Below are 26917 nucleotides of genomic sequence, written 5' to 3'. Positions count from 1 at the left end.
TTTCTTGTGGGCCTTAGCCTCTAAGGGTGACAACCATCTGGGGGTTTTGTTTTCCAACAGATCTTTATATCTCATCCAAACATTAAACAACGCTTTCCTTACAATATGATTTTTAAAGGCACTATGCACTTTGATTTTGTCATACCATAGATACGCATGCCAGCCAAATGCATTATTGAAACCTTCTAAGTCCAAGATATCTGTATTCTCGAGGAGCATCCACTCTTTCAGCCAGCAGAATGCTGCTGCTTCATAATACAATTTTAAGTCCGGCAGGGCAAATCCCCCTCTTTCTTTTGCATCTGTTAAAATTTTATATTTTATTCTGGGCTTTTTGCCCTGCCAGACAAATTTCGCAATGTCTTTCTGCCACCTCTTGAAACAGTCCATCTTGTCAATAATCTGCAAAGTTTGAAATAAAAATAACATTCTAGGCAATACATTCATCTTAATCACTGCAATTCGGCCTAACATTGACAATCTCAAATTTGACCATATTTCTAAATCTTTTTTAATTTCTGACCAACATTTTTCATAATTGTCCTTATACAAATTCAAGTTTTTAGATGTTAAATTAACCCCTAGATATTTCACCTTCTTAACCACCGTCAGACCTGTCTCTTCTTGAAACTTATTCTTTTCCATATCTGTTAGGTTTTTCCCTAAGACTTTAGTTTTTTGTTTATTCAATTTAAATCCAGCTACCTGTCCAAATTGTTGGATTATTTCCAGCACTCTTTTTGTACTAGTGTTTGGCTCCTGCAAGGTCAAAACAAGGTCATCTGCGAACGCTCTTAACTTATAGTGTTTGGTTCCGACCTTTACACCTTTAACCTGCTGGTCGTCTCTAATCATGTTCAGCAACACCTCCAGGACCGAAATAAAAAGCAATGGGGAAATTGGGCACCCCTGTCGTGTTCCTTTTTCTATCTTAAGTTCCTCAGTTATTACATTATTTACAATCAACTTAGCTTTTTGTTCGGAATATATTGCACCCATACCATTCTCAAATCCTTGTCCTACCCCCATCCCATGAAGATTCTTTTTCATAAAACTCCACGAAATATTGTCAAAGGCTTTCTCCGCATCCACAAATATCAAAACTGCTTTAGTATTTATGTTCACCTCTAACTTTTCCAAAATGTCTATTATATTCCTAACATTGTCTGAGAGGTGTCTTTTTGGGAGAAAGCCTGCTTGGTCTCTGTGAATCTTCTCCATCAGTACTCTTTTAAATCTTTTTGCTAAAATGTCTGCAAAAATTTTGTAATCCACATTCAGTAACGAAATTGGGCGGTAGTTCTTCAGTTGAGTCTTTTCAGTCTCTGTCTTTGGTATGAGTGAGATATATGCTTCTTTCCACGATTCGGGTGCCTTTTTTCCCTCTAAGATCTCGTTACAAACTTCCTTTAACGGTTGTATCAGCCATTCCTTTAAAGATTTGTAATATCTGGAAGTCAGTCCGTCTGGCCCTGGAGATTTGCCCAATTGCATGTCCTGAATGGCACCCTCTATCTCTTGTTCTGTTATTCTCTGGTTTAGATCCACCTTGCTATGATGAGAGATTTTTTGTAATCCATATTTATTAAGGAATTTATCTATGTCCTCTTCATTTTGTAATCCTTGGGAATAAAGTTTTTTAAAATAACTCACAAAGCAATTTCTTATCTCGTTGGGTTTAGATATATTTTTTCCATCCACTTCTAGACTTGTGACTGTATTTAATTTCTGTCTTTTCTTAAGTTGCCATGCCAGAAGTTTACCACATTTATCTGCCGACTCAAATGTCTTTTGTTTCATTTGCTTTATTTTCCATTCTATCTCTTGGTTCATCAATTCCATATATTGTGTTTGATACAACTTAATCTCCCTCAAAATCTCCTGGGACTTTGGTTTTGATCTTAATTTTTTCTCTCCTTCTTTTATCTTTTCCAAAATTTTTTCCTTTTTCTCATTCTGTTTTCTCTTCTTTATTGAATTTTGTTGAATCAAAAATCCTCGCATCACAGCTTTACTTGCGTCCCAGATCACTCTTTTTTCCACATCGCCCTTTAGATTGATTTCAAAATAGTCCTTTAGAGTTTTTTGGGCCTTCATGTGGATCTCTCTATCTCGGAATAGGGTGTCATTCATTCTCCATCTAAACTGACCAGTTGTTGTAAATTTCATTTCCATCTTCACGGCGTTATGGTCGGAACAGGTTTTTGGGCAGATTTCTACCTTCTTAATCTTCGGAGCCATTCCACTAGTAACCCATATTTGGTCGATTCTGGTCCAGGTCATCTTTGCATGGGAGAAAAAGGTTCCCTCTCTTTCAAGAGGGTTCCTTGTTCTCCAAATGTCTATTAAGTCCATATTTTCAGTCATTTCGAAGAAAGTCTTCGGGAGTCTCCCTTCTTTAGTAAGTGTCAGTCTTTGTGTCTTGTCCATGTTTGTAGAGACTACACCATTCATATCTCCCATGATTATCATATTGTATTCCAAATAATCCGTCAAAGTTTCATGGAGTTTTTTGAAGAATTCTGCTTTACCTTCATTTGGTGCATAGATCCCAATTATCAGAAATTTTTCTCCTTGTACCTGAATTTCCACCGCTAAATATCTTCCTTGTTCATCTTTGAACATCATTTTTGGAGCCCACTTCTCTTTTACATAAATCACAACTCCTCTTTTTTTCACTTTGTCCGACGAAATAAATTCTTGTCCCAATTTTTTATTCATAAGCAGTCTCCTGTGTGCTCTAGTTATATGGGTTTCCTGTAAGCAAATCAAGTCCAGTTGTTCTCTGTACAAAATATCAAAGTGAGAGCATTTGGGTCAAAATTAAGGGAGAGAAGAATAACAGAGACCTCATTGTGGGAGTTTACTATAGATCCCCAAGCCAAACGGAGGACATAGATGATGCCTTCCTGGAACAGATGGCCAAGCATGCAAAAGGAAGGGAGATAGTAGTAATGGGGGACTTCAATCACCCGGATATTTGTTGGATGTCAAACTCAGCCAAGAGCATAAGGTCAAACAGATTCCTCACTGGCCTTGCAGACAACTTCATTGTCCAGAAAGTGGGAGAAGCAACAAGAGGAACAGCCATTTTAGATCTGGTCCTAACCAATGTTGATGACCTGGTTAGTGGGGTAGAAGTGGAAGGATCATTAGGCGCGAGTGATCATGCTCTTCTGAAGTTTACTATACAGCGGAAAGGAGCAGCCAAGCATACTAGGACTCAATTTCTTGACTTTAAGAAAGCCGACTTCATAAAACTTAGGGAAGTGCTGGGTGAGATCCCATGGACAGTAATACTAAAAGGAAAGGGAGTTCATGATGGCTGGGAGTTTGTTAAGAGGGAGATAGTAAAAGCACAACGTCAGGCAATACCAATGAGACGGAAACATGGAAGGTGCCTAAAGAAGCCAGGGTGGCTATCTAAAGAACTTTTAACTGAGTTAAGATTAAAAAAGGATGTGTACAAAAAATGGAAAAGGGGGGAAACCACCAAAGAGGAATTCAAACAAATAGCCAGCACGTGTAGACACAAAGTCAGAAAAGCTAAAGCACAGAATGAACTCAGGCTTGCTAGAGAGGTTAAAAGCAACAAAAAAGGCTTTTATGGGTATGTCCGTAGCAAAAGAAAGAACAAAGAAACACAGCCCAGAATAACTAAGGAGATAGTACAAGAATACTTGGCTAGTTTAGATGTATTCAAGTCTCCAGGGCCAGATGAACTGCATCCAAGAGTATTAAAAGAACTGGCAGATGTGATCTCAGAACCACTGGCAGTCATCTTTAAGAATTCCTGGAGAACAGGCGAAGTCCCGGCAGACTGGAGGAGGGCAAATGTTGTCCCTATTTACAAAACGGGGAAAAGAGAGGACCCAAATAATTATCGCCCAGTCAGTCTGACATCAATACACAGGGAAGATTCTGGAGCAGATCATTAAGCAAACAGTCTGTGAGCACCTAGAAAGGAATGCTGTGATCACCAATAGTCAGCATGGATTTCTGAAAAATAAGTCATGTCAGACTAACCTGATCTCGTTTTTTGACAGAATTACAAGCCTGGTAGATGAAGGGAACGCAGTGGATGTAGCCTACCTTGATTTCAGCAAGGCATTTGACAAGGTGCCCCATGATATTCTTGTAAAGAAGCTGGTAAAATGCGGTCTTGACTATGCTACCACTCAGTGGATTTGTAACTGGCTGACTGACCGAACCCAAAGGGTGCTCATCAATGGTTCCTCTTCATCCTGGAGAAGAGTGACTAGTGGGGTGCCACAGGGTTCTGTCTTGGGCCCGGTCTTATTCAACATCTTTATCAACGACTTGGATGATGGACTCAAGGGCATCCTGATCAAATTTGCAGATGACACCAAACTGGGAGGGGTGGCTAACACCCCAGAGGACAGGATCACACTTCAAAATGACCTTGACAGATTAGAGAACTGGGCCAAAACAAACAAGATGAACTTTAACAGGGAGAAATGTAAAATATTGCACTTGGGGGGGGGAAATGAGAGGCACAAATACAAGATGGGTGACACCTGGCTTGAGAGCAGTACATGTGAAAAGGATCTATGAGTCTTGGTTGACCACAAACTTGACATGAGCCAGTAGTGTGACACGGCAGCTAAAAAAGCCAATGCAATTCTGGGCTGCATCAATAGGAGTATAGCATCTAGATCAAGGGAAGTAATAGTGCCACTGTATTCTGCTCTGGTCAGACCTCACCTGGAGTACTGTGTCCAGTTCTGGGCACCACAGTTCAAGAAGGACACTGACAAACTGGAACGTGTCCAGAGGAGGGCAACCAAAATGGTCAAAGGCCTAGAAACAATGCCTTATGAGGAACGGCTAAGGGAGCTGGGCATGTTTAGCCTGGAGAAGAGGAGGTTAAGGGGTGATATGATAGCCATGTTCAAATATATAAAAGGGTGTCACATAGAGGAGGGAGAAAGGTTGTTTTCTGCTGCTCCAGAGAAGCGGACACGGAGCAATGGATCCAAACTACAAGAAAGAAGATTCCACCTAAACATTAGGAAGAACATCCTGACAGTAAGAGCTGTTTGACAGTGGAATTTGCTGCCAAGGAGTGTGGTGGAGTCTCCTCCTTTGGAGGTCTTTAAGCAGAGGCTTGACAATCATATGTCAGGAGTGCTCTGATGGTGTTTCCTGCTTGGACCCGATGGCCCTTGTGGTCTCTTCCAACTCTATGATTCTATGATTCTATGACCTAAGACAAGGGAGTTGTCCAAGGAAGGAGCATGAACGGGATGGGAAAAGAGGAGAGGAAATGGGCAGAAGAGGGAAGAGTACTTGGACAAGAGCTGAAGAGGTTAAGAGAGCTTAGTTTGAAATAACCAGCCAAATATTTGACTGGAGACCTTTAATGTCCCTTTGTTGTGATGTGAGGAAGGAAGCAGCTGAAATGGGACATACCTCTCAGATACTAGACCATAGCTGTCAACTTTTTCCTTCTCTTGCGAGGAATCCTATTCGGAATAAGGGAATTTCCCTTTAAAAAAGGGGAAAGTTGACAGCTATGTACTAGACCACTGGTACAAACACATTTTGTGTGATAGAAGGCATGTGGGCTGTTTGTGCAGAGGGTCTCTGCTATAAACATCTATTATAATAAATGTTGAGTGGCCTTCATCCAATAGGAGCACCTGTAGAGAATGCTTGCAGAATGTCAGTGGGGTGCACCATCTTGGACTAAACCTGAACTTTAAAGAAAAGCTCTGTCAAAGTTTCAGTAATTTCAGCTTGTGTCTCACTGTAGTTTTATGGAAGGTTTTATTAGCTGCCAGAAGAATGATCTAAGCAATTTCAAGGCACACTAAATACAATTCCCATGGAAAAAACACCAGCCCACATTTTCAGCTGTGAACCACCTTCCTGTGAGCTGTGATAATAACTGAATCCACACCCATATCATTGTAACAAAATGTGGTCAATTGAGCTTCAGGAGCATCGTTGAAAATATTCAAGAAAAGCAAGAGAAATCCACCCCTACTTTAACATTAGCAATAGGTAGCAACTTCCCCAAAGCACTAGAATTTATTCTGTGCCACAAGTTATTTCGATGAATCCACATTAATTTCAGACTCCTTCAGTATACAATAGAGACACAGAGGTATCACTTCTTTTTTGGAAGAACTAAAATAAATAAATCACTTGCTTATTCACCCTCATTTTCTTTTCTCATCAGGAGCTCATTGAGGTCGACAGTGAAGTTGTGTTTGAACTGGCTTCATACATCTTGCAGGTAAGCTACGCCAGATTTGTTCTTTTTATCTTCCAACTTTCAAGACTTGCCACTTAAGGATTTAAAAATAAATAAATAAAACACACATATTCAAATATAGGGAAATGAGCTCAGCATTTTAGCCCATGTCTCAAAGCAGCTTCTTACACTGTGACTTGTGTGCGCACATATGCAAAGCATGCCATGTGCTGGATCTGTGTTGTGCCACATTGCTCTGTGGATGAGATACAAAGATTCCAATCCCCACTTGGACATGAAGCCAGTGGGTGACCTTGGGCCAGTCACCAACTCTCAGCCTAGAAGATGTGGAGAGCTGTTTGATGCAACCTTGAGTTCCAGGCATATGAACATGTATGCAGACATGGGAGCTACCCTGAGACTGAAAAGCAAAGTAACCTTAGTTTTATAGTGTTCATAATTCAACTGGGATGGCCCTTTGCTGTTACTATTTTACTTACAGTGGTGCCCCGCAAGACAAATGCCTCGCAAGACGAAAAACTCGCTAGACGAAAGGGTTTTGCGGTTTTTGAGCTGCTTCGCAAGACAAATTTCCCTATGGGCTTGCTTCGCAAGACGAAAACGTCTTGCGTTTTTTGCAAGTTTGTTCCCTTTTTCTTAACACCGTTAATACAGTTGCGACTTGACTTCGAGGAGCAACTCATAGAACACGGTGTGGTAGCCTTTTTTGAGGTTTGGGGCGATTTTTGAAGCTTTTCCAAAACTTTTCCGACACCGTGCTTCGCAAGACGAAAAATTCGCTAGACGAAAAAACTCGCGGAACGAATTAATTTCGTCTTGCGAGGCACCACTGTATTTATTCCAATAATGTACATTCAACACACCTGCTCAAAGCACTCTAGGAAAACAGGGTTGCCAGTAGCCTGCTTTCGGTTAGGATGATTTGGCATCAGGAATCATCACTTTGAAGACAATGAATCTCCTGGCATTTATAAAGTGTAGAGTTGTAAGTAAAGGTAAAGGTACCCCTGCCCGAACGGGCCAGTCTTGACAGACTCTGGGGTTTGTGCGCCCATCTCACATCTATTGGCCGGGGGCCAGCGCTGTCCGAAGACACTTCCGGGTCACGTGGCCAGCGTGACAACGCTGCTCTGGCGAGCCAGAGCCGCACACGGAACGCCGTTTACCTTCCCGCTGGTAAGCGGTACCTATTTATCTACTTGCCCCCGGGGGTGCTTTCGAACTGCTAGGTGGGCAGGCGCTGGGACCGAGCAGCGGGAGCGCACCCCGCCGCGGGGATTCGAACCGCCGACCTCTCGATCGGCAAGCCCTAGGCGCTGAGGCTTTAGCCCACAGCGCCACCCGCGTCCCCTAGAGTTGTAAGTACACAGTCACTAATATGCAATCATTGCATGTTATTTATGTTTCCTGAAACCCAATTTCTATTTTCCTGAAAAGATGTTCACAGCTTGTGGCTCACAAAGTCCACCAGAATATTGGGGCAGGCCAGGGGTGTGAAAAGTCCCCTCTTGGTTGGTTTGCAGTCCCAATAAGACAGCCAATTCAGAAAGTTTCCCAGCTGCATTTTACCTGTCAGGTCAAAGTTTGTGCAAGGCTGCTCCACTCGTACATTAAACTGAAGGTGAATTTGTAAACCTGACTTGAACCTGTTTCAGGAAGCCTCAATGCAGACATAAGTATGGTTTGCACTAGCAATTGCTTGTTGTATTAATGATGGTTGAGGACCTGCATGTACAGTGAAACCATAGCTTAGTCTTCCAAATTAAGTTCTGCCCACTTGAGACCATAGGTCATATCCAACTAAGCTCTACTCAAAGTATACCAATTAAAATCAATGGACCCAAGTTGATCACGTTCATAATTTTCAGTGGGTCTGCTCTAGAGAGGACTAACATTGGATGCAACCCCATATGTACAACAAGACTTGTGTCTCACTTTGTTAAAAAGATCCATGGAAACTGCTTTAGCCATGGTTTGTTCATAGCAGGTGTGTCACTTAATGGCCTGGTTTTCATATCACTGTAAGACATGTTTGGAACTGCAGAAATATGCTGGCTCCCCAAAAGGAGCTTGCACCTACTTTCTTCCAACTTCCTCCAGTTCAGTGCAGCATGTCAGCTTAGTCAAGGCTTGACTTAGCATGTCATCTGAACCCAGGCTTGTAGTTAATCTCTCTCTACCATGGGCTATAACCAACCTTGGCTCATGGTTAAGGAGGGAAGAGGCTAACTTTTTTTTGTTGTTGCTTGCTACCCTAGATTCCTACTGGGGAAGGGCAGAATAGAAATTGTTGTTATTATCATTATTACTAGGCAGATGAGATTTTTAAAATAATCAGTCTTCAGTGCTTGTTAAATACTTAATTATAAAACCAAGACCAGTGAAAAGTTAATTCAGTTCCATTGGCTTTCATAAGCTTGTATTGTACCACGCTGGGAGCTAGCCCCATGATATAATTAGCAGAAATGGAGATTGCCAACCCCAAGGGTACTATAAAGTAACTGTTTTTTCCTTCCGCTGTAGCCCCAGTTAATTGATTGCCAATTAAATGGAATTAACAAACACAATTGTAAATTCTACTCTAGACATCCACAAACATTTCCTTGGAGCCTTAGCAATCAATTAATTTGAATTACAGCAGGAGTAGCTAAGTCTAGTAAAACCTCCATAGTGGAACTGCTTCTGAAGTGGTTGTGCTATGGTTACGCAGTCATGCTGAACAAAGTTTTGTTTCCTGCACAGGAAATGCTCTGGGTGTATAGAGAGGTTTGGTATGGAGGGCATTTTCAGACACAATTATATGGCATCCATGCTATTTTATTGGGTAAGATGGGCCTGCACAACTGGTGATGCACCAGACTGAGGCAGCCACACAGCCTGACCTGCTTGGCAACTTCCCCTCCCCTTTTTCTTCAGTTCCTGCCAGACAGCAAAACCATACAGAGCTGCTTGGTTGCATTAGAGCCAAATGTTCTATGAGCCTAATGTATTGCTTCTTTCAAAGTGAAAGGAAGGCCCACTTCAAGCCTTGCAGATAGTTGTTTTGGAAGCCACATTTTCCTTTCTGGCACCTGCCAAACCGGCATTTATCACAGAGAGGTCTTCTTTTCTAGGGAAGAAGCAAAGAACTTCCCTTCTATTATTTACTCCTGAAAATCATTCAGTTAAATGCAGGGAGGTTTGCTTAGCAATGTCCTTTCTGAATTTAAGAATTACACAGTCACTTTGATAAGCACTATTGAGTAACTAAGTGGAGATCAAGAGGTATACTGGGGTATGGGAATATACAATTTACAGAATTTTCCAATAGCGAAGTGTTGAATATGTATTTAAAAATCAAACTCTGTTGAATATAAAAATCCAAGAGACACCCTGTCAGACTTGGTTCTTCTGTCAGGAGTGTAATATGGCTGGAATTGGGAAAAACGAAACTTTTACAGGTTTAGGCTGGCCTAAAACTAGGCTTCTGGCTTGGGGAAACTTAGCTCTGTTTGGGGAAGGGGACAGTAAAAGTCATTGTGAAACAGCAATATTGACTAATATTGATATAAAATGTGTATCAAGTGCTTGGCGCCTATTCTACTGCCTTTGTACCCATTGGTTCATTGAGCAATTTGATAGTAATTATGCTGCCCAAACATTTCACAAATATTTCTCATGTGTTTCTGTATGCATAATGGCTGCAATCCTAACCCTGCTTACCTGGGACAAAGCTCCACTAAATTCATTGGGACTTACTTTTGAGTAAACATAACCATGAGTAAACATACCCATATTTAGGATTTCAGCTTAGAGCTTTATTTTTTTAAAAAAAAAACACTGAAGCAGAAAATTCCTGGAAGAGGCCTGGACATCCCTAAGGCAGATCAGGTCCCTACATGTGTTTTCTGTCTTTCTCTCACTGCCCTCCTATGGCTACAGCCCTGGTTCTAGGAGAAGGGGTCTGTTATTCAGCCCTACCTGTTTCCAGATCAGAGCCCTGGCACTTCACAATCCAAAATTGCACATTCTTCTAATGGAAAACAGTAGCAAAAGTGCAGAACTTAGTTTCGATAGTAAGGATTGATAGTCAGAGTTAAGTCACAATGTTCCCAGATGCAAGACATCTAAAACATTTTGTGCTCCCTTGAGTGGTTGCTTAGGAAGTGCAAATGTTGTGAAAAGATATTGTGTCCAAAGGAAAATAAAATAAGAAACTGAGCTGTCCCAAATGTACTTAACTTACTAAAGGAATCCCAAGTCTCAATAGGACCACGTCTCAGCTTGCACAGAGTTGGTATGAGGCCAGTCTTTTAGGTGTTAACCTCATGTCATGGCTACATCAGAATATTGGGCCGCATCTATGCTACAATATGAGACTTTCAATTCAGCTTTGCACATAAGTTTGCAAAAGTTATTAGCCCTCAAAACCTTTACAAGCCTGGTTTCCACACACAGTTATGTTGGGACATCAACAGACTACAGAAAAATTATTCAGATTTCTTCTTATTTGCCCTATCTTTCCTGCCTGGTCACCTGTAGTCAGTTCTCACTCATTCCAGGTGACTAGGTTTGCAGATATTTGCATGCCTAATGTTTAAGTATTATAGTTTCCTCCAAAGAATCCAGGGATTCTGTAATGTTTGTAAGAAAGGTATGTTAGAGATCCTCACACCCTCATAGAATTATAGTTCCTTAATTTCCCTTGACTAAGCCGGGGAGGAGACTGTGGTGTAGTGTTGTGTCTTGCTTTTAGAGAACTGTGCTCTATCAGAGTGGTCAGAAGGCAAAGTATGGCCTACCAGTCGACCACTGCCTAGTTTTCAGTGGGTAGCCTTAATGCCTGTTGCTAGGATTCTTGTAAAGCAGGAATGGCTGAACAACTCGTGTCAGTGCCAGCCAGCAAGGTCAGTGGGCAGGAATGATGAAAGTTGAAGTCCAACATCTGGAGAGCCACAGGTTCCCTATTGTAAAGAGCGCTGGGCTGGATAGACCCTGGATCTGACCCTGTGCAACACTTACTATGTTCCTAAGCAAGATTGCATACTCAGAATCACTTAGCACACTAGTCTTTAACTATCCAGTCTTTAACTAACATGGCTTTAACTATCCAGAGATTCTGAATATGAAGACTTCTTTGTAAATTTAAAACATGAATCCATGGGGATTCTGATTGAGAAAGGCTGAAGTTGCCTCGCCCTTCCTTAAGGTGCATGTATTGGGACAGTACATTGAATCACCAGAATACCCCCACCAGCCACCTATTCAGGCTTCTTAAAGTTGACAGTTGTAAACACAATGATGACATTTTGTTTTGAATATGGGGTCATTTAAAATGCTTTGGAATGCTTTTATTTGATGTATCTAGAAATGTATTTTTCTTCATGTGTATATGCAAATTAAGTGATGTTTTATGCTCTGCCCCCTTTTCACAATTTTACAGGAAGCAAAAGGAGATTTTTCAAGGTGAGTTTTGCATCCATATTCTTCAGTTAATTATTTTAAAGGAAAAATGATTGTTGTTAAACTAGAACATGTGCCTTATAATTATGTAGCATAGCTCTTAATAGTTGTTACATCCTAGAGTCAATTTTTTCTACTTGTCATTCAACCCACAAATGCAGCATATAAAGGAAATGCAAAAGCTTGTTCATGCTTTGTACATAAATGATGTGTTTGTGGAATTCAGGAAACACAAAACTGTCTTCCTCCGTACAGCAGAAGGAAATCTCTAAGGAAATGACTTGGCTTCCCATTTCCATAAAAATACATCCAAAGAATGGCTTCTTTCCGTTTACAGTTCTCCCTGGTCTGGCTTAAAAAGAGGTCACTTATAATTGCATAGGTGTTGGCTGCATAGAGCCCCCAGACCCACCCTGCCCTGGAAAAGCTGGTGGGTCCTTTGCTAGGTTTCTCCCTCAAGCCAGCTGCATCCTGTATATCAGCATTAGGCCCACTCAGGACCAGTGAGTCTGCTCACAGCACCATGATTGCCCCAGCTGAACCTATGGCACATGCTAAGGCGGTGTATTCGCCTGCACTCACCCCTCTAGTCCAGAAGACTTATTAAATGCCACTATTTAGAATTTAGAACTTTTAACTAACCCCCAAAATTAAGCAGTAAAATACACCATTAAGCACCTTAATCTGAAAACGTTAGGAACACAGAACGATGCAGGTCACACTTTGCTGTAGGACAGGCTGAGACTCTGACACATCACTTTCAGAACCTGAAACAGCTTGCGAAATCCTGACGTATTTGTGACTAGGAAACACAAGCCTGTTCTTGTTTATATTTCTCAACTCCTAGCATTTCAGATTAGCTTAGTCACTGCAGTTCAGTAACAGGGCCAGGAGAAGTATTTAGATATTTTAGCATGCAAGTTGATTTATTGCAGCAACATCACAGAAGAGATGTGGCTAGCTTGTGTCAGTTTTGGTGCAATGCTAGCAAGCAAAATATAACACTTGGAACAAAAATACAGCAATATTTAAAACTCTCCTAGAACATCTGTTACAAAAAATAAAAAAACCATATTGTGTTTTATGTGTCCTACCTTTCTTCACTTTTCTCACACAATTCATATGCTACTCATATACACAAATTATTTATTATATATTCCTTTATTTATTATATATTTTGTTTATGACATTTATATACTATTCAGCCAACTAAATTTTCTGAGTAGTTTATACAAACAATAAAATATACAGTTCACAATAAAACTAAAAAACCAAAGCAAAATAAATCACAATGCAGAAAGCCCAGCAAAAAACCCCCCGGCCAACTAAATTTATTTATTTATTTATTTTATTTTATTTTGAATATTTATAGAATCATAGAATCATAGAATCATAGAGTTGGAAGAGACCACAAGGGCCATCGAGTCCAACCCTCTGCCAAGCAGGAAACACCATCAGAGCACTCCTGACATATGGTTGTCAAGCCTCTGCTTGAAGACCTCCAAAGGAGGAGGAGACTCCACCACACTCCTTGGCAGCAAATTCCACTGTCGAGCAGCTCTTACTGTCAGGAAGTTCTTCCTAATGTTTAGGTGGAATCTTCTTTCTTGTAGTTTGGATCCATTGCTCCGTGTCCGCTTCTCTGGAGCAGCGGAAAACAACCTTTCTCCCTCCTCTATGTGACATCCTTTTATATATTTGAACATGGCTATCATATCACCCCTTAACCTCCTCTTCTCCAGGCTAAACATGCCCAGCTCCCTTAGCCGTTCCTCATAAGGCATCGTTTCCAGGCCTTTGACCATTTTGGTTGCCCTCCTCTGGACACGTTCCAGTTTGTCAGTGTCCTTCTTGAATTGTGGTGCCCAGAACTGGACACAGTACTCCAGGTGTGGTCTGACCAGAGCAGAATACAGTGGCACTATTACTTCCCTTGATCTAGATGCTATACTCCTATTGATGCAGCCCAGAATTGCATTGGCTTTTTTAGCTGCCGCGTCACACTGTTGGCTCATGTCAAGTTTGTGGTCAACCAAGACTCCTAGATCCTTTTCACATGTACTGCTCTCAAGCCAGGTGTCACCCATCTTGTATTTGTGCCTCTCATTTTTTTTGCCCAAGTGCAATACTTTACATTTCTCCCTGTTAAAATTCATCTTGTTTATTTTTGCTCAGTTCTCTAATCTGTCAAGGTCGTTTTGAAGTGTGATCCTGTCCTCTGGGGTGTTAGCCACCCCTCCCAGTTTGGTGTCATCTGCAAATTTGATCAGGATGCCCTTGAGTCCATCATCCAAGTCGTTGATAAAGATGTTGAATAAGACCGGGCCCAAGACAGAACCCTGTGGCACCCCACTAGTCACTCTTCTCCAGGATGAAGAGGAACCATTGATGAGCACCCTTTGGGTTCGGTCAGTCAGCCAGTTACAAATCCACTGAGTGGTAGCATAGTCAAGACCGCATTTTACCAGCTTCTTTACAAGAGTATCATGGGGCACCTTGTCAAATGCCTTGCTGAAATCAAGGTAGGCTACATCCACTGTGTTCCCTTCATCTACCAGGCTTGTGATTCTGTCAAAAAACGAGATCAGGTTAGTCTGACATGACTTATTTTTCAGAAATCCATGCTGACTATTGGTGATCACAGCATTCCTTTCTAGGTGCTCACAGACTGTTTGCTTAATGATCTGCTCCAGAATCTTCCCTGCTATTGATGTCAGACTGACTGGGCGGTAATTATTTGGGTCCTCTCTTTTCCCCTTTTTGAAAATAGGGACAACATTTGCCCTCCTCCAGTCTGCCGGGACTTCGCCTGTTCTCCAGGAATTCTCAAAGATGACTGCCAGTGGTTCTGAGATCACATCTGCCAGTTCTTTTAATACTCTTGGATGCAGTTCATCTGGTCCTGGAGACTTGAATACATCTAAACTAGCCAAATATTCTTGTACTATCTCCTTAGTTATTCTGGGCTGTGTTTCCTTTGCTGAATCATTTGCTCCAAATTCTTCAGGTCGGGCATTGTTTTCTTTGCTTGGCAGGGGGTTGGACTCGATGGCCCTTGTGGTCTCTTCCAACTCTATGATTCTATGATTCTATGATTCTATTCTAAGGCATTGAGTAGTTCAGCCCTTTCTGTGTCCCCTGTTTGCATTTCACCATCTTCTCCTCTGAGTGATCCCATTGTTTCTTTGTTCTTCCTTTTGCTACGAACATACCCATAAAAGCCTTTTTTGTTGCTTTTAACCTCTCTAGCAAGCCTGAGTTCATTCTGTGCTTTAGCTTTTCTGACTTTGTGTCTACACGTGCTGGCTATTTGTTTGAATTCCTCTTTGGTGGTTTCCCCCCTTTTCCATTTTTTGTACACATCCTTTTTTAATCTTAATTCAGTTAAAAGTTCTTTAGATAGCCATCCTGGCTTCTTTAGGCACCTTCCATGTTTCCGTCTCATTGGTATTGCCTGATGTTGTGCTTTTAGTATCTCCCTCTTAACAAACTCCCAGCCATCATGAACTCCCTTTCCTTTTAGTATTGTCCCTTTCCTTTTAGTATTGTTGTCTTTATAGATCACCCTTCCTCAGCAATATGTCAGTTTGATATTATATATATATATATACACACACACACTATTGCAAAAATAGCTAAGAGGATATATACAAACTAAAATATTATTGTAACTAAAATTTTAAAACACAGGTGCATACATCTCTTCTGAGGAATAAACCTTGTGTTACTACATCGTAAAAGCTTAGGTGAATAATCTATATTCAGTTGCTGTCTGAAATTCAGCAATATGGGAGACAGACACACCTCAAGAGGGGGGAACATTGCAGAGTTGGGTTCCTAGAATGGATAAGGCCTTTCTGCCTGGCCCCTCACCCTATATTCTGGCTGGGGCTGCCTGAAGGATTGTGTTGGTTGCTATTGGAGGAGGTCCTTCTGTAGATAACTGAGCCCTGAACTATTTCTTGGCTGTGTAACCCTGAGCAATCTATAAATCTTTCTAAATAAATAAATAAATAAAATAAATAAACTAAAACTACATACCTGCACGCTACATAAAAACACAGCAGTTAAAACCATGCCAAACATTCACAGACAGCGTTCTACTGTCCAATCAATACAATGTTGCCTGTTGTCATACCTTAAATACATAAATAGATTGCCAATTAAGAACATATCTACTTGAAAATGAATAGATTGCCAAGGCAGGATTGCCAAATGCAGAAGTGGAGAGAAATCTCTACATATTGGGAACTTCCGGGAAGGAATAATGGTGGACTAGACATTGGCTGTGGATACTCCTGTCAGCAAAGATAATTTTGCAGTGATTAAGATAACCAAGGTAGATATCCTGGTTATCGCAACCCCCTTTTGAGATAAGGGAGTTCAGAAATAAAGCCTCACATGATCAGAAGCAGACATTCTTCACTCTGGAGGCACATGTTTTTGTGGGTGGAGAACCATCTTGAGCGAGGGACAGTCGTTGAGCCCACACACAGCATAAGAATTCTTAATTAGAGCACCAGGTCAGCAAAATTCTTTTAATTATTATTAAGACTGGAAGTAAAGAAAAAATGGATTTTCTATCTGCCAGTTAAATAGCACCCAGAATGGAAGTGGACTGATGAGTGACAAAGAAGTGCTAATTAACGGGCTTGAAAATAAATCAAGAGGCTTATATTAACTACTGATGGCCTTGAAAGATCCCATCTGATGAATGGCTTTGAATTTGTGTGAAATCTTTACTTTAAATAACCGATGAATCTTTGTACCGTATATCCTGAATTTGCGTTGGAGACTAACCTTAACCTTATGTGAAGAAAGGAATGTGTAAATGCAAGATCCTAGAAGGGAGATTGCCAAGGGAAAACCTAACAGAAAAAAGGCCCACCAAAAAATGCTGAAGACTTTACCAATCGTTGATAGCATAAGACGAATGTTGAATGAGCAGTTCACAGAATTAAAAGCTGAGATGCATAGAATTTCAAGAGAATTTGGATCAGAGATATTTCAGATTAAAGAACTCACAGGACCTGTTGGAGAGGATTTAGAATCGCCTCTGCCTGAGTGTGAGACAGCCTCTGACCCTGGATTGGGCTGCATGGCCTTGCAGCTGGAGGACGAGGCAGATGAAGGACTCTGTTGTGATGCCAGGAGAGATAAATGGATTTACAATCAGAGTTCTTGAGAGATGATCACAGATGACAGATGATGGCGATGTGGTTGAAAGGGGAAGGTACGATTGCACAACAAAACACCTATAAGCCTATGATGATTGGTGTGCATTTTGGGGGGAGGGGTGGAGAAAAAAGGACTATTATTAAGATTTGTAGGAACCCTTGGTGAGAAACGCATCATATTGGACTGGAAAAAGACCATCTTGGACATTTAAGGATAATAAAAATTCAAGAGCTACTTTTGGACTTCTTGAGTGGATAACAGTGAATCTGAGTTGCTTGCAATGGAATATCAAGAAAAAACACTTAGCAGACTGAGAAGCAGCTATATAATACTTCTACATGTTATCCTAGAGTGCATGCTTTGACTATTTTGAAAAATTATCATATACATAATTAGCAAACAGAGAATTGGGAGCTCATCTCCCCCCCCTTACTTCATTTCTCTTCTTATCTCTTTGTGATCTCCAATTTATGCTTTCCTTCTGTTTATTTTTGAAGTTCTCTATTTCTATAAACGAAGCTACACACAGAAAGGTGATGGACAGGAGATGAAGGTCTCTTCATCAGGGAAGAGAGGATCTCCCAGGGTGGGAGTCTGGGGGAGAAGGGGAAGCTCCCTGGGGAGAGCTGTGTCTGGATGAGGGTTAAGATACAATTTAGGGCTTTGTATTTATTCTCCTCCTCCTCCTCCTCTTCCTTCTCCTTCTCTTCCTCTTCTTTTCCTTCTCTTATTCTTGGTTTTTTTCTCTCTCTCTCATTGTATTTTATGTGGAAAACTTTCAATAAAAAATGTTTCAAAAAGAAAGAAGTCTCTACATATTAGAATTAGGAATATTGGGATTCTGGTCCTATGGTTCTATGAGGCTACTAAAACAAACCCAGCTAGGAGAACCACAGTTTGTTATCAACAGACTCTTCAATTCTGTGGATTCTTAGGAGAGCCAGACAGTAATTAAAGCCCCAGAGTCAATAAAAGCATCAGTAGTGTAACTTCCTTCAGCAGTTCTTCAGAAAGAATTTACTGTGCTAGTTTTAAGATAATCCCCACCTCCACCAAAACAAATTTACATAACCTCAGTGCTGATCTTGTTACTCAAGTCAGTGTTGATTTGTTTTATGTTTTAAAAAAGAAATGAAGCAGCCCTTAGAAGGGGCTTGCTTCTGTGGCTTCTTTAGAGAAAAGCAAGCGGCAAGGGCTGGTTCACACCTAAGCCAGCACTCTGGTTTGTTTCCTGGAGTGAAGTAGACGGAGGGAAGGGGAGCATGATTTGAGCAGCCTGCACCAGCACACTTTCTGGTTCTTGATAAGTCACAGTTTGCTTAACTCTGGTTTGCCATCATACATGAACCAGGCCACTGTGTGTCAGTGCTCAAAAACTGTCAGATATCAGATGCACCTACAAAAGCCACACAAGGAGTCTCTTTGAAAGTGAGCTGAAGGAGATGGAAAAGAGCATCTAGCTATGGAGTACTAAATGGTGATAATCAGACAGGAAGAAAGGCAGAGGAGTAATTTGCCACTAAGCAATGTATTTGCATAATGAAAATGTACAGTTTGTAATTTTCATTCCTTGAAATGAACTTGTAGTTAAGCAATTAGTGTTTGAGAATAAATGACAGGAGCCAGCTTGCTGCCTTGCACCACAAGGATAGTGATAGCATTGCAGTTCTGCTAGCATTTTTTCCCTGAAAATGTTCTGATTTTCAGTAAGAGCTGTTCGACAGTGGAATTTGCTGCCAAGGAGTGTGGTGGAGTCTCCTTCTTTGGAGGTCTTTAAGCAGAGGCTTGACAACCATATGTCAGGAGTGCTCTGATGGTGCTTCCTGCTTGGCAGGGGGTTGGACTCGATGGCCCTTGTGGTCTCTTCCAACTCTAGGATTCTATGATTTTGCCTGATTTAATTTAAATTTAAAGCAGACCTGTGCAACTTGTGATCCATATATCAGAGCCAGCTTTCACCTGCAAAAAGAACACCACTTGTAGACACCTGACGGGCCACAGTACAGGGCTGGTAGACTCTGTTCTGCTGGGTGGGTCAAAAGGGTTGTGATACAGAGAAACATAAATATATATTCAGAAGCAGCCATAGGGTTCCCTGCTCCCAGACTGGTCCTCTCAGCCTTGACAAAATCCCAGCTGCACTTAGGTACTGCAGGGTCTATGTCTATAAAGCAGAAGGGATTTTTTTTTATTTTACTTAAAGTTTAAATGGCTTCACCTCTCTAGTTTGCATAGTCCATCTTCCATTTAACCTCCCTGCCCTCTGTTGTTTCAGGCATTTTTCTCCCCACAATAACTCTCAGCCGGGAGGGAAGGATACACAGGCTGTGTACTCACTGTACATCGAAGCACAGCTTCCCCCCCCCACACACACACAAAGGATCCCGGACAGTGTGGTTTGTTAAGGGTGCTGTGGGTTGTGGCTCTGTGAGGGGGCACCACAGTTCCCAGGGTTCTTTGGGTGGGGTGGGGTGGGGTGAATCTGTGTTTCATGTATGGTGCGTGGGGGCAGCCATAGTAAAGTGAGGAAGAGCGAGTGTTGTCACTCCTCATGGAATGAAAAAATAGAAGCCCCCTCCACTTACAATTTACAGTATATACAAGAGGGGGAGATGTGTGGATAAATGCATATGGCTGCCCTATCATGTTTAGCCGGCCCTCAGGAGAACAGCTTGGCCCGCAGTTGTGAGCTCTGAATTCCCCGGGCCAGGCTAGGCTTTTTGCAACATGGGCTGCCGTGGGGTCAGGTAGGAACCCCTGGAAGGAAGAACCCAAGGCCTGTTTCATGATGTGTGAAAATTGCCTTCTAAGGCTTTTAGCATAGCATAATTCAAATGGCAGAAAGCAACAATAAGAATTATTTGCTGCTGTTAATGATTCTGGGAAGCCTTTTGAGGTTTTGAATAGGGTTGCCATATTTCAAAAAGTAAAAACCAGGGCACCCCCAAAAGTTGTTGTTTTTTTAAAGGGGGACCCAAAGACACAAAATTGTAAATTGGAAAATCTGGACATATGGCAGCCCTAGCTTTGAGGGAGCGTTGTTAGTCACTGTGAAATTTGTCATATACGTGGCAATTATCTATTTTGGCTGGAAACTCCCATTCTGGAAACTCCCTGATCTTGATATTCCCCTGTGTTTGGGCAAATGACCAAGGAATCCTTTACTGCTGATGACGGGCTCAGGCACAGTTCTTCTATCAGAGGGGCAAAGAAAGATTTAGCTGACTTGTAGAATATAAGCACTGGCTTTCCCGGTTTTTCAGGAAAACAATAACACCCACAAATTGGCACAAATCACGTACTGAAGAAAGACTTCCCTGTCTAAGCAAGTGCATGCCAGTGGCACTGTCCTTTTCATTAAACTCTCCATTTTACCCATAGGGCAGTCATGGGTGAATCAGTACCGTATTTTTTGCCCTATAGGACGCACTTTTCCCCCTCCAAAAATGAAGGGGAAATGTGTGTGCGTCCTATGGGGCGAGTGCAGGCTTTCGCGAGAGGGGTCGGTGCGCACCGACCCCTCTCGCTCTCCAGGCTTCAGGAAGCTCTCCGCAAGCCTTGCAAGCCCAGCGGGAGTTCCCTGCAGCCCACAAGCTCGGGGGACAGCGGGGAGGCGGAGCGCCGCCATCCCGCTGTTCCCCAACCTGGTTTTGGGGGGAAATAAAGGGGGGAAATTCCCTTTATTTCCCCCCCAAAAAAAAAAACTAGGTGCGTCCTATGGGCCGGAGCGCCCTATGGGACGAAAAATACGGTACTTCATACTGGTTACTGTTTGATACTTTTACAAAACAATAAGTATGCTATCAGGGGATGATTAGCTGCTTGTGCTTAAAATGGTGCCCCTTCAGAGTTTGTGCGGCCCCACAAACCTCTGTGTGTGACAGAGCTCCTCAGACATGTCTGCTCTAGTCACTATTAGAGTCCGACAGTGGCTGTTTGCGGAAACGCCTCCAACAAAGAAGTTCCTTAACGGAAACACGTCTCCTGGACTCACGACGTGACAGCTTCCTACGAAGCATGGGTCTCCCTGCAGTTGCTTCTGACACCTCCCCACTATTTTCGCTGGACGTGTCTCTCACCCCTTTCTCTCCCCTGCTTCCTGCCTGCGTTGCTGCGTCTCTCTCAGTATTACTGAGATCCTCCTCCAGAGACCCCGCGCTCCCCCTGCTGGTCCCTGCTTTGGCTGTTGAGTCTCTCCCCGTCTCTGGGAGCCCTATCACCTCCTTTCCCTCTGATGTCAGTTCCCTGACATCCACCTCCCCTCCAGGGCCCCCTTCCCCCCCGCCCCCTCCCTCTCCTCTGGGCGGTGAGGAGCTGAAACCCCGAAACGAATCCTCTTCATCTTCAGACGTCTCGAACATTTCCCTCCATCGGTCTTCGTTCCGACTCGCTGAATCCTCCTCCACCTCGGAATCAGAGAACCCCTCCAACTCCTCTTCTTCGTCGGTGGTGGCGAAGTATTCCCTCCGGAACCTCGCCACTGGCTGGGGTTTACGAGGGAATCTCTGATGAAAAGTTTCAATTAGAACCTCGTCATCTACATCCTCTGCCCTGACCCAGGTGTTTTCCGACTCCGGTTCCCCTTCCCACATTACCAAATACTCTACTTGCTCTCCCTTCCACCTGGAATCTAGAATCTCCGCTACATGGTAGCTGTGTTCTTTTTCCTCCATCGCTGGTCCCCTATTGACCCTCCCCTCTCTGTCCCCTATATACGGTGACAGCAACGATCTGTGGAACACTGGGTGCAACTTCATGTGGTTCGGTAACCGGAGTCTGAAAGCCACTGGGTTGACCTGTTGCGTGACTTCAAATGGGCCCAGTCTTTTGGGTCTTAACTTCTTACAACCTCCTTTAAATGGTAACCCTTGGGTGGACAGCCACACCTGGTCTCCCACCCTAATGCTTTCCCCTTCCCTTCTGGTTTTGTCTGCCTGCCTCTTATATTCCTCCTTCGCCCGGTTTAAATTAAGTTGGAGTTGGCGATGGATCGCTTCCATTTCTTCAACGAACTGTTCTGCTGCTGGAACGCTCCAGTTCCCCCCCTCCCCCCCTGGGAAGGCTCGGGGATGACACCCGTGATTGGCCAAAAAAGGGCTCATCCCCGTGGACACGTTCTCTGCATTGTTGTAAGCAAATTCTGCCAACGCCAGCTTCTCCACCCAATCATTCTCTCTGTCATTAACATAACACCTCAAATATTGCTGGAGGACACCATTAGCTCTTTCCGCCTGCCCGTTGGTTTCTGGATGACGGGCAGTAGAGAAATTAACCTCTACATGCAGTAAGCTCATGAGCTTCCTCCAGAACCTGGAAGTAAATTGTTTCCCTCGGTCCGAAACCACCCTCAAGGGGGCGCCATGCAACCTAAACACATTTTCCACAAACAATTTGGCGGTTTCTTCTGCTGTGACCGCATGTGAGCAGGCTATAAAGTGGGCCATCTTGGTTAACAGATCTACCACCACCATAATGGCTGTTTTCCCTTTGGACCTGGGCAGATCAGTCATGAAATCTATTGCCACTGCCTCCCACGGTCTTTCCGGCGTGGGTAGTGGTTCTAATAAACCTGCCGGCGCCCGCCTCTCCCCCTTGGCTCGTTGGCATCGGTCACACCCTCTCACATACTCCCGTACATCTTCCCTAACCTTGGGCCACCAGAATTCCCTGGTAACCAGCCACATGGTTTTGTGTTGCCCAAAATGCCCTGCTGTGGGGTTATCGTGCAGTTGCTTGAGTACCTTTTCCCTCAATTCCCCTTCAGGTATGTATAACGCTCCCTTGTAGTACAACGCCCCATTTCTCTCCTCAAAACCCCCGGGTTTGTCTCCCTCCCTCCTAAGACTCCTGAGTTTGTCCTGGGCGTATTCATCCTGCCCCGTTCCCTCTACCAGTTCCCTTTGCCCCACCAATGCCGCCCCACACACCCAGCGGTCCTCGGGAATGACATGGGTCTCTTCGGGTGCACCCTCTCCCTCCAAATATTCAGGTTTGCGTGAGAGAGCGTCCGCCCTAACGTTCTCCGGGCCTGGTACGTAACAAATCTCAAAGTTAAATTTGGAGAACTCCTGGGCCCATCTCAACTGCCGTTGGTTGAGCACTCGCGCAGTTCTCCAATACTCTAGATTCTTATGGTCCGTGCACACTTGCACCTTCTGTTGTGCACCAATTAGTAGGTGCCTCCATCTCCGGAAGGCCTCATAAATTGCAAGAAGTTCCCGGTCGTACACCGTGTAGTTCCTCTCAGACTTGTTCAGCTTTCGCGAAAAGAAGGCACACGGTCGCCACTCTGACCCCTCCTTCCCCGGCTGCAGAAGAAGCACCGCCCCTATGGCTCTGTCCGACGCGTCTGTTTCGACCCTCAGCTTTTTTTGTAAATCCACATGTAGAAGTTGTTCGTCAGAGGCGAAGGCCCTTTTCAGTTCCTCAAACGCTCGCTCCGCCTCCCCCGTCCAAACAAACTTCTTTTTGCTGCTGAGACAGTCCGTGATGGGCGCCGTCAGGTGGGCGAAGTTTCGGATGAACTTACGATAAAAGTTTCCAAACCCTAGGAACCTCTGCACATCCTTCTTGGTCTTGGGTGTTTTCCATTCCAGCACCGCTTGAACCTTGCCGGGGTCCATGGCCAACCCCTTATCTGACAAGCGGTACCCCAGGAATTCCACCTCCTTGGTATGAAACTGACACTTCTCCAGTTTCACCCACAGTCTGTTGGCTTGCAGCCTGCTCAACACTTCTCTGACGTCTCTCACATGTTGCTCCTCATTCTCCGAATACACCAACACGTCATCTAAGAAGGCCACGCAATTCTTGTAGAGCAAAGGCCCCAGTACGTGGTTCATGAAAGCTTGAAAACACGCGGAGCCTGTTTGTAATCCAAAAGGCATAACTAAGTATTCAAATGCCCCCAAAGGGGTGAACATGGTGGTCTTCCATTCATCCCCTTTCCTTATACGTATCAGGTTGTACGCCCCCCTTAGGTCCAGCTTTGTAAAAATCTTTCCCTTCCGCACCCTGGTCAAAATATCATCAATCCTGGGCATAGGAAAAGCCGCCGGCTCGGTCACTGCATTTAAGGCCCGAAAGTCACATACCAGCCTCGGCTTGTCCGTGTGTTTTTTGTCCACAAAAAACACTGGGCTACCCCCCGCTGCCTTGGACTCTCTGATGAAGCCTCTCTTCAGGTTCTTGTCAATGAACGCTCGCAACTCCTGCATTTCCCTGTCTGACATGGCATACAACTTGCCTACAGGAAGCTGTGCTCCGGGGAGTAAATTGATCTGGCAATCAAAGGGTCTATGCGGAGGTAGTTGGTCAGCTTCCTTCTCGCTGAACACGTCGCTGAGATCAGCATACTGTGGTGGCACCTTCCCCTTCTCCATTACTTCAGTCCCTGCCAGGGTGGCTTGGGCCCCTGCTGACCCCTTTTCCCCCCTGCAGTGTTCTAAGCAATGTGCGGAACCGAAGGAAACCACTCTTTGATGCCAGCCCACCAGCGGATCATGTAGGGCTAGCCAGCTCATTCCCAAAATAATGGGAGCACCTCCCAAGGTGGCCACATTAAACGCTATCAGTTCTGTGTGCCTTGCCACCCTCATTATCATTGGGATGGTCTGCAAGCTGACTCCTCCTCCCAACAGTTCCCTGCCATCGATCGTGGTCACCTGCAGGGGGTTGCTTAAAGGGATAGTCTGTATCTGGTGTTCAGCAGCAAACTCCTTGCTCATAAAATTGCAGGAGCTGCCTGAGTCCAACAGTGCCTTTATTTTTAGGGGGTGTCCATTTTGCAGCTCTAGCGACACTTCAATCACTAGAGCAGGTCGAGGAGCTTCTGGCACTGGCACTTGGGGAAGGGGCACTTTCACTGCTCTTTGGCCTGGCTGCAGTGCCCTGATGGCAACCAGGCGTTGGCTTTTACCTGCTCCGTTTCTCCCTGCTCTTCCCCCTCAACAGCTCCCACCATTCCTTGCCATTCCTTCCTCTGGGGGCAGACTCTGGCAAAGTGGCCTGGCTGTTGGCAGAGATAGCATTTCCGGGCTCCCTTTCCCTCCTTCTTCGCCCCCTCACTGGGCTTTGAAACTGCGCGCGCGCGGGCTGTTCCGATTTCCATCGGCTCTGCCGGCGGGAAAGCTGGCTCAGGAATGTCTGGAATGCGTAACTCCTTCCAACGTTCCCCTCTCCCTTCCCGCCTCTCCAAGGCTCTTGCCTCCTGGCGCGCTCCAATGGTCAGCGCAGATTTGGTCAGCTGATCCATAGACACCGCCCTGGGGCTCCTGGCCAGCTCGTCTTTCACAGCTGAAGAAAGACCTTCTTCAAATAGCATCTGAATGGGTGCTGCCGATAAATCCCACCCCAATCTGTGAATCAGCATGGTAAATTCAGTCCAGTACTCACGGACAGATCTGCTTCCCTGCTTGCAACCCATTAACTGTCTGCGCACCGCCCCTTCCTCAATGTCGCTGGAAAACATGATATCCATTGCACGAAAGAATTTCATAGTGTCCTTTAGAATATCGTTGTGCGTTGCCATCAGGGGTCGAACCCAGTCTCGCGCGCCCTTCTCAAGATGCCCAATTACAAAAGCAACTCGAGATTCCTCATCAGGGAACTCATCAAACTGGACATTCAGGGCATATTGCATTTCAGTCCTAAAGGCATGGTAATCCTTGGGGTCCCCCCCAAACTTCTGCACCAATCCTGGTACCTTTCTGGGGAACTGAGTGGTTCTCCCCTTCTTGTCTGCATCTTGAGCCCTCCTCTCCTCGAGCCTCGCCGTCTGCAGCGCCAGTTGGACCTCCAATGCTCGGTATCTTTCTTGCAAGCTTGGATCAGCTCCTCCCCCTGCTACTCCGGCTCCGGCTGGGTCGCTCATGATGCTTTCTCCTGCACAGGCAGCGTACAGAGACTGTCGGACTGCTATCAGGGGATGATTAGCTGCTTGTGCTTAAAATGGTGCCCCTTCAGAGTTTGTGCGGCCCCACAAACCTCTGTGTGTGACAGAGCTCCTCAGACATGTCTGCTCTAGTCACTATTAGAGTCCGACAGTGGCTGTTTGCGGAAACGCCTCCAACAAAGAAGTTCCTTAACGGAAACACGTCTCCTGGACTCACGACGTGACAGCTTCCTACGAAGCATGGGTCTCCCTGCAGTTGCTTCTGACACCTCCCCACTATTTTCGCTGGACGTGTCTCTCACCCCTTTCTCTCCCCTGCTTCCTGCCTGCGTTGCTGCGTCTCTCTCAGTATTACTGAGATCCTCCTCCAGAGACCCCGCGCTCCCCCTGCTGGTCCCTGCTTTGGCTGTTGAGTCTCTCCCCGTCTCTGGGAGCCCTATCACCTCCTTTCCCTCTGATGTCAGTTCCCTGACATATGCGTTTGTTCTTCCTTTGCTGTGGAAAGACCACACATCTCTTCTGGAAACAGTGAAATCCAGACGGCCCCACACCTGATGGTACCACAACAGCAGTTTTCAGTTCTCTATGGAATGTGACTGAGTGGGTGCTGTGGGGGGGCTTAGTGACGCCTGCCCCATTTCACTGCTTGGAGCAAAATGGGAAGTACCACATTTCCCTGCCCTGCTGCTTCCACGGCTGCCACAGCTGTTACTGCTGGCACCACTTCTCTGCCCGCCCTGTCACTTCCACCATCTCAGGCAAGATCTCACCAAAATCATGCAAGATCTTGCGTCATTTCAGCAGATGCCGGTGGTGCTTCCGTGCTGGCAGAGGAGATGGTGGGGCGTCCGTGGGGCTGCTGCCTTGGGGGCTTCTGCTGCCTGAGGCAGTTTGTTTAATGGCAGAGCCAGCTCGGGGGGTGCTTCATCTGCAGACGACTTATCAGCACTCATTCATGGCTGTTCTGCTTTGAGCTGGAAATGGAATATCAGCTTTGCTCCCAGACTTCTAACACTCTGCAGTCAAGTGGGCAGTCACCCTTTCTTCAGGCACAAATGTTGGGGTGGGGAATGGGTGTCGTTGGTTGTTTCTGGACCATTGTGTGGGGAGGAAACATTTCATACTCCTTCTCCCATTGCTGACCTCTCAATCATGATCCCCCT

The 26917-nt window shown here is 44.4% G+C and overlaps 1 protein-coding gene and 1 long non-coding RNA gene across 9 annotated transcripts in view; one reads left to right on the top strand and one right to left on the bottom strand.

Annotated features, from left to right (window-relative positions):
- Positions 1-3621, bottom strand: part of LOC309541926 — a 145249-nt gene extending 141628 nt beyond the window's left edge. The window contains exon 1 of the long non-coding RNA XR_014224011.1: positions 3048-3621. This is a non-coding gene — a long non-coding RNA (uncharacterized lncRNA). The remainder of the gene's footprint in view (positions 1-3047) is intronic.
- FRMD4A (FERM domain containing 4A) overlaps positions 1-26917 on the top strand; it is a 466163-nt gene that overhangs the window by 354447 nt on the left and 84799 nt on the right. For all 8 annotated transcript variants that reach the window (XM_082240074.1, XM_082240073.1, XM_082240077.1 and 5 more), the window contains 2 exons: positions 6206-6262; positions 11664-11686. In XM_082240074.1, the coding sequence (XP_082096200.1) occupies positions 6206-6262; positions 11664-11686 (80 nt within the window). The remainder of the gene's footprint in view (positions 1-6205; positions 6263-11663; positions 11687-26917) is intronic.

The sequence above is a fragment of the Podarcis vaucheri genome (assembly GCF_965113315.1).
Source record: "Podarcis vaucheri genome assembly, chromosome: 10".
NCBI lineage: Eukaryota > Metazoa > Chordata > Lepidosauria > Squamata > Lacertidae > Podarcis > Podarcis vaucheri.
Note: the sequence above shows the minus strand (reverse complement) of the source record. Positions and strands in the feature narration are given on the sequence as shown.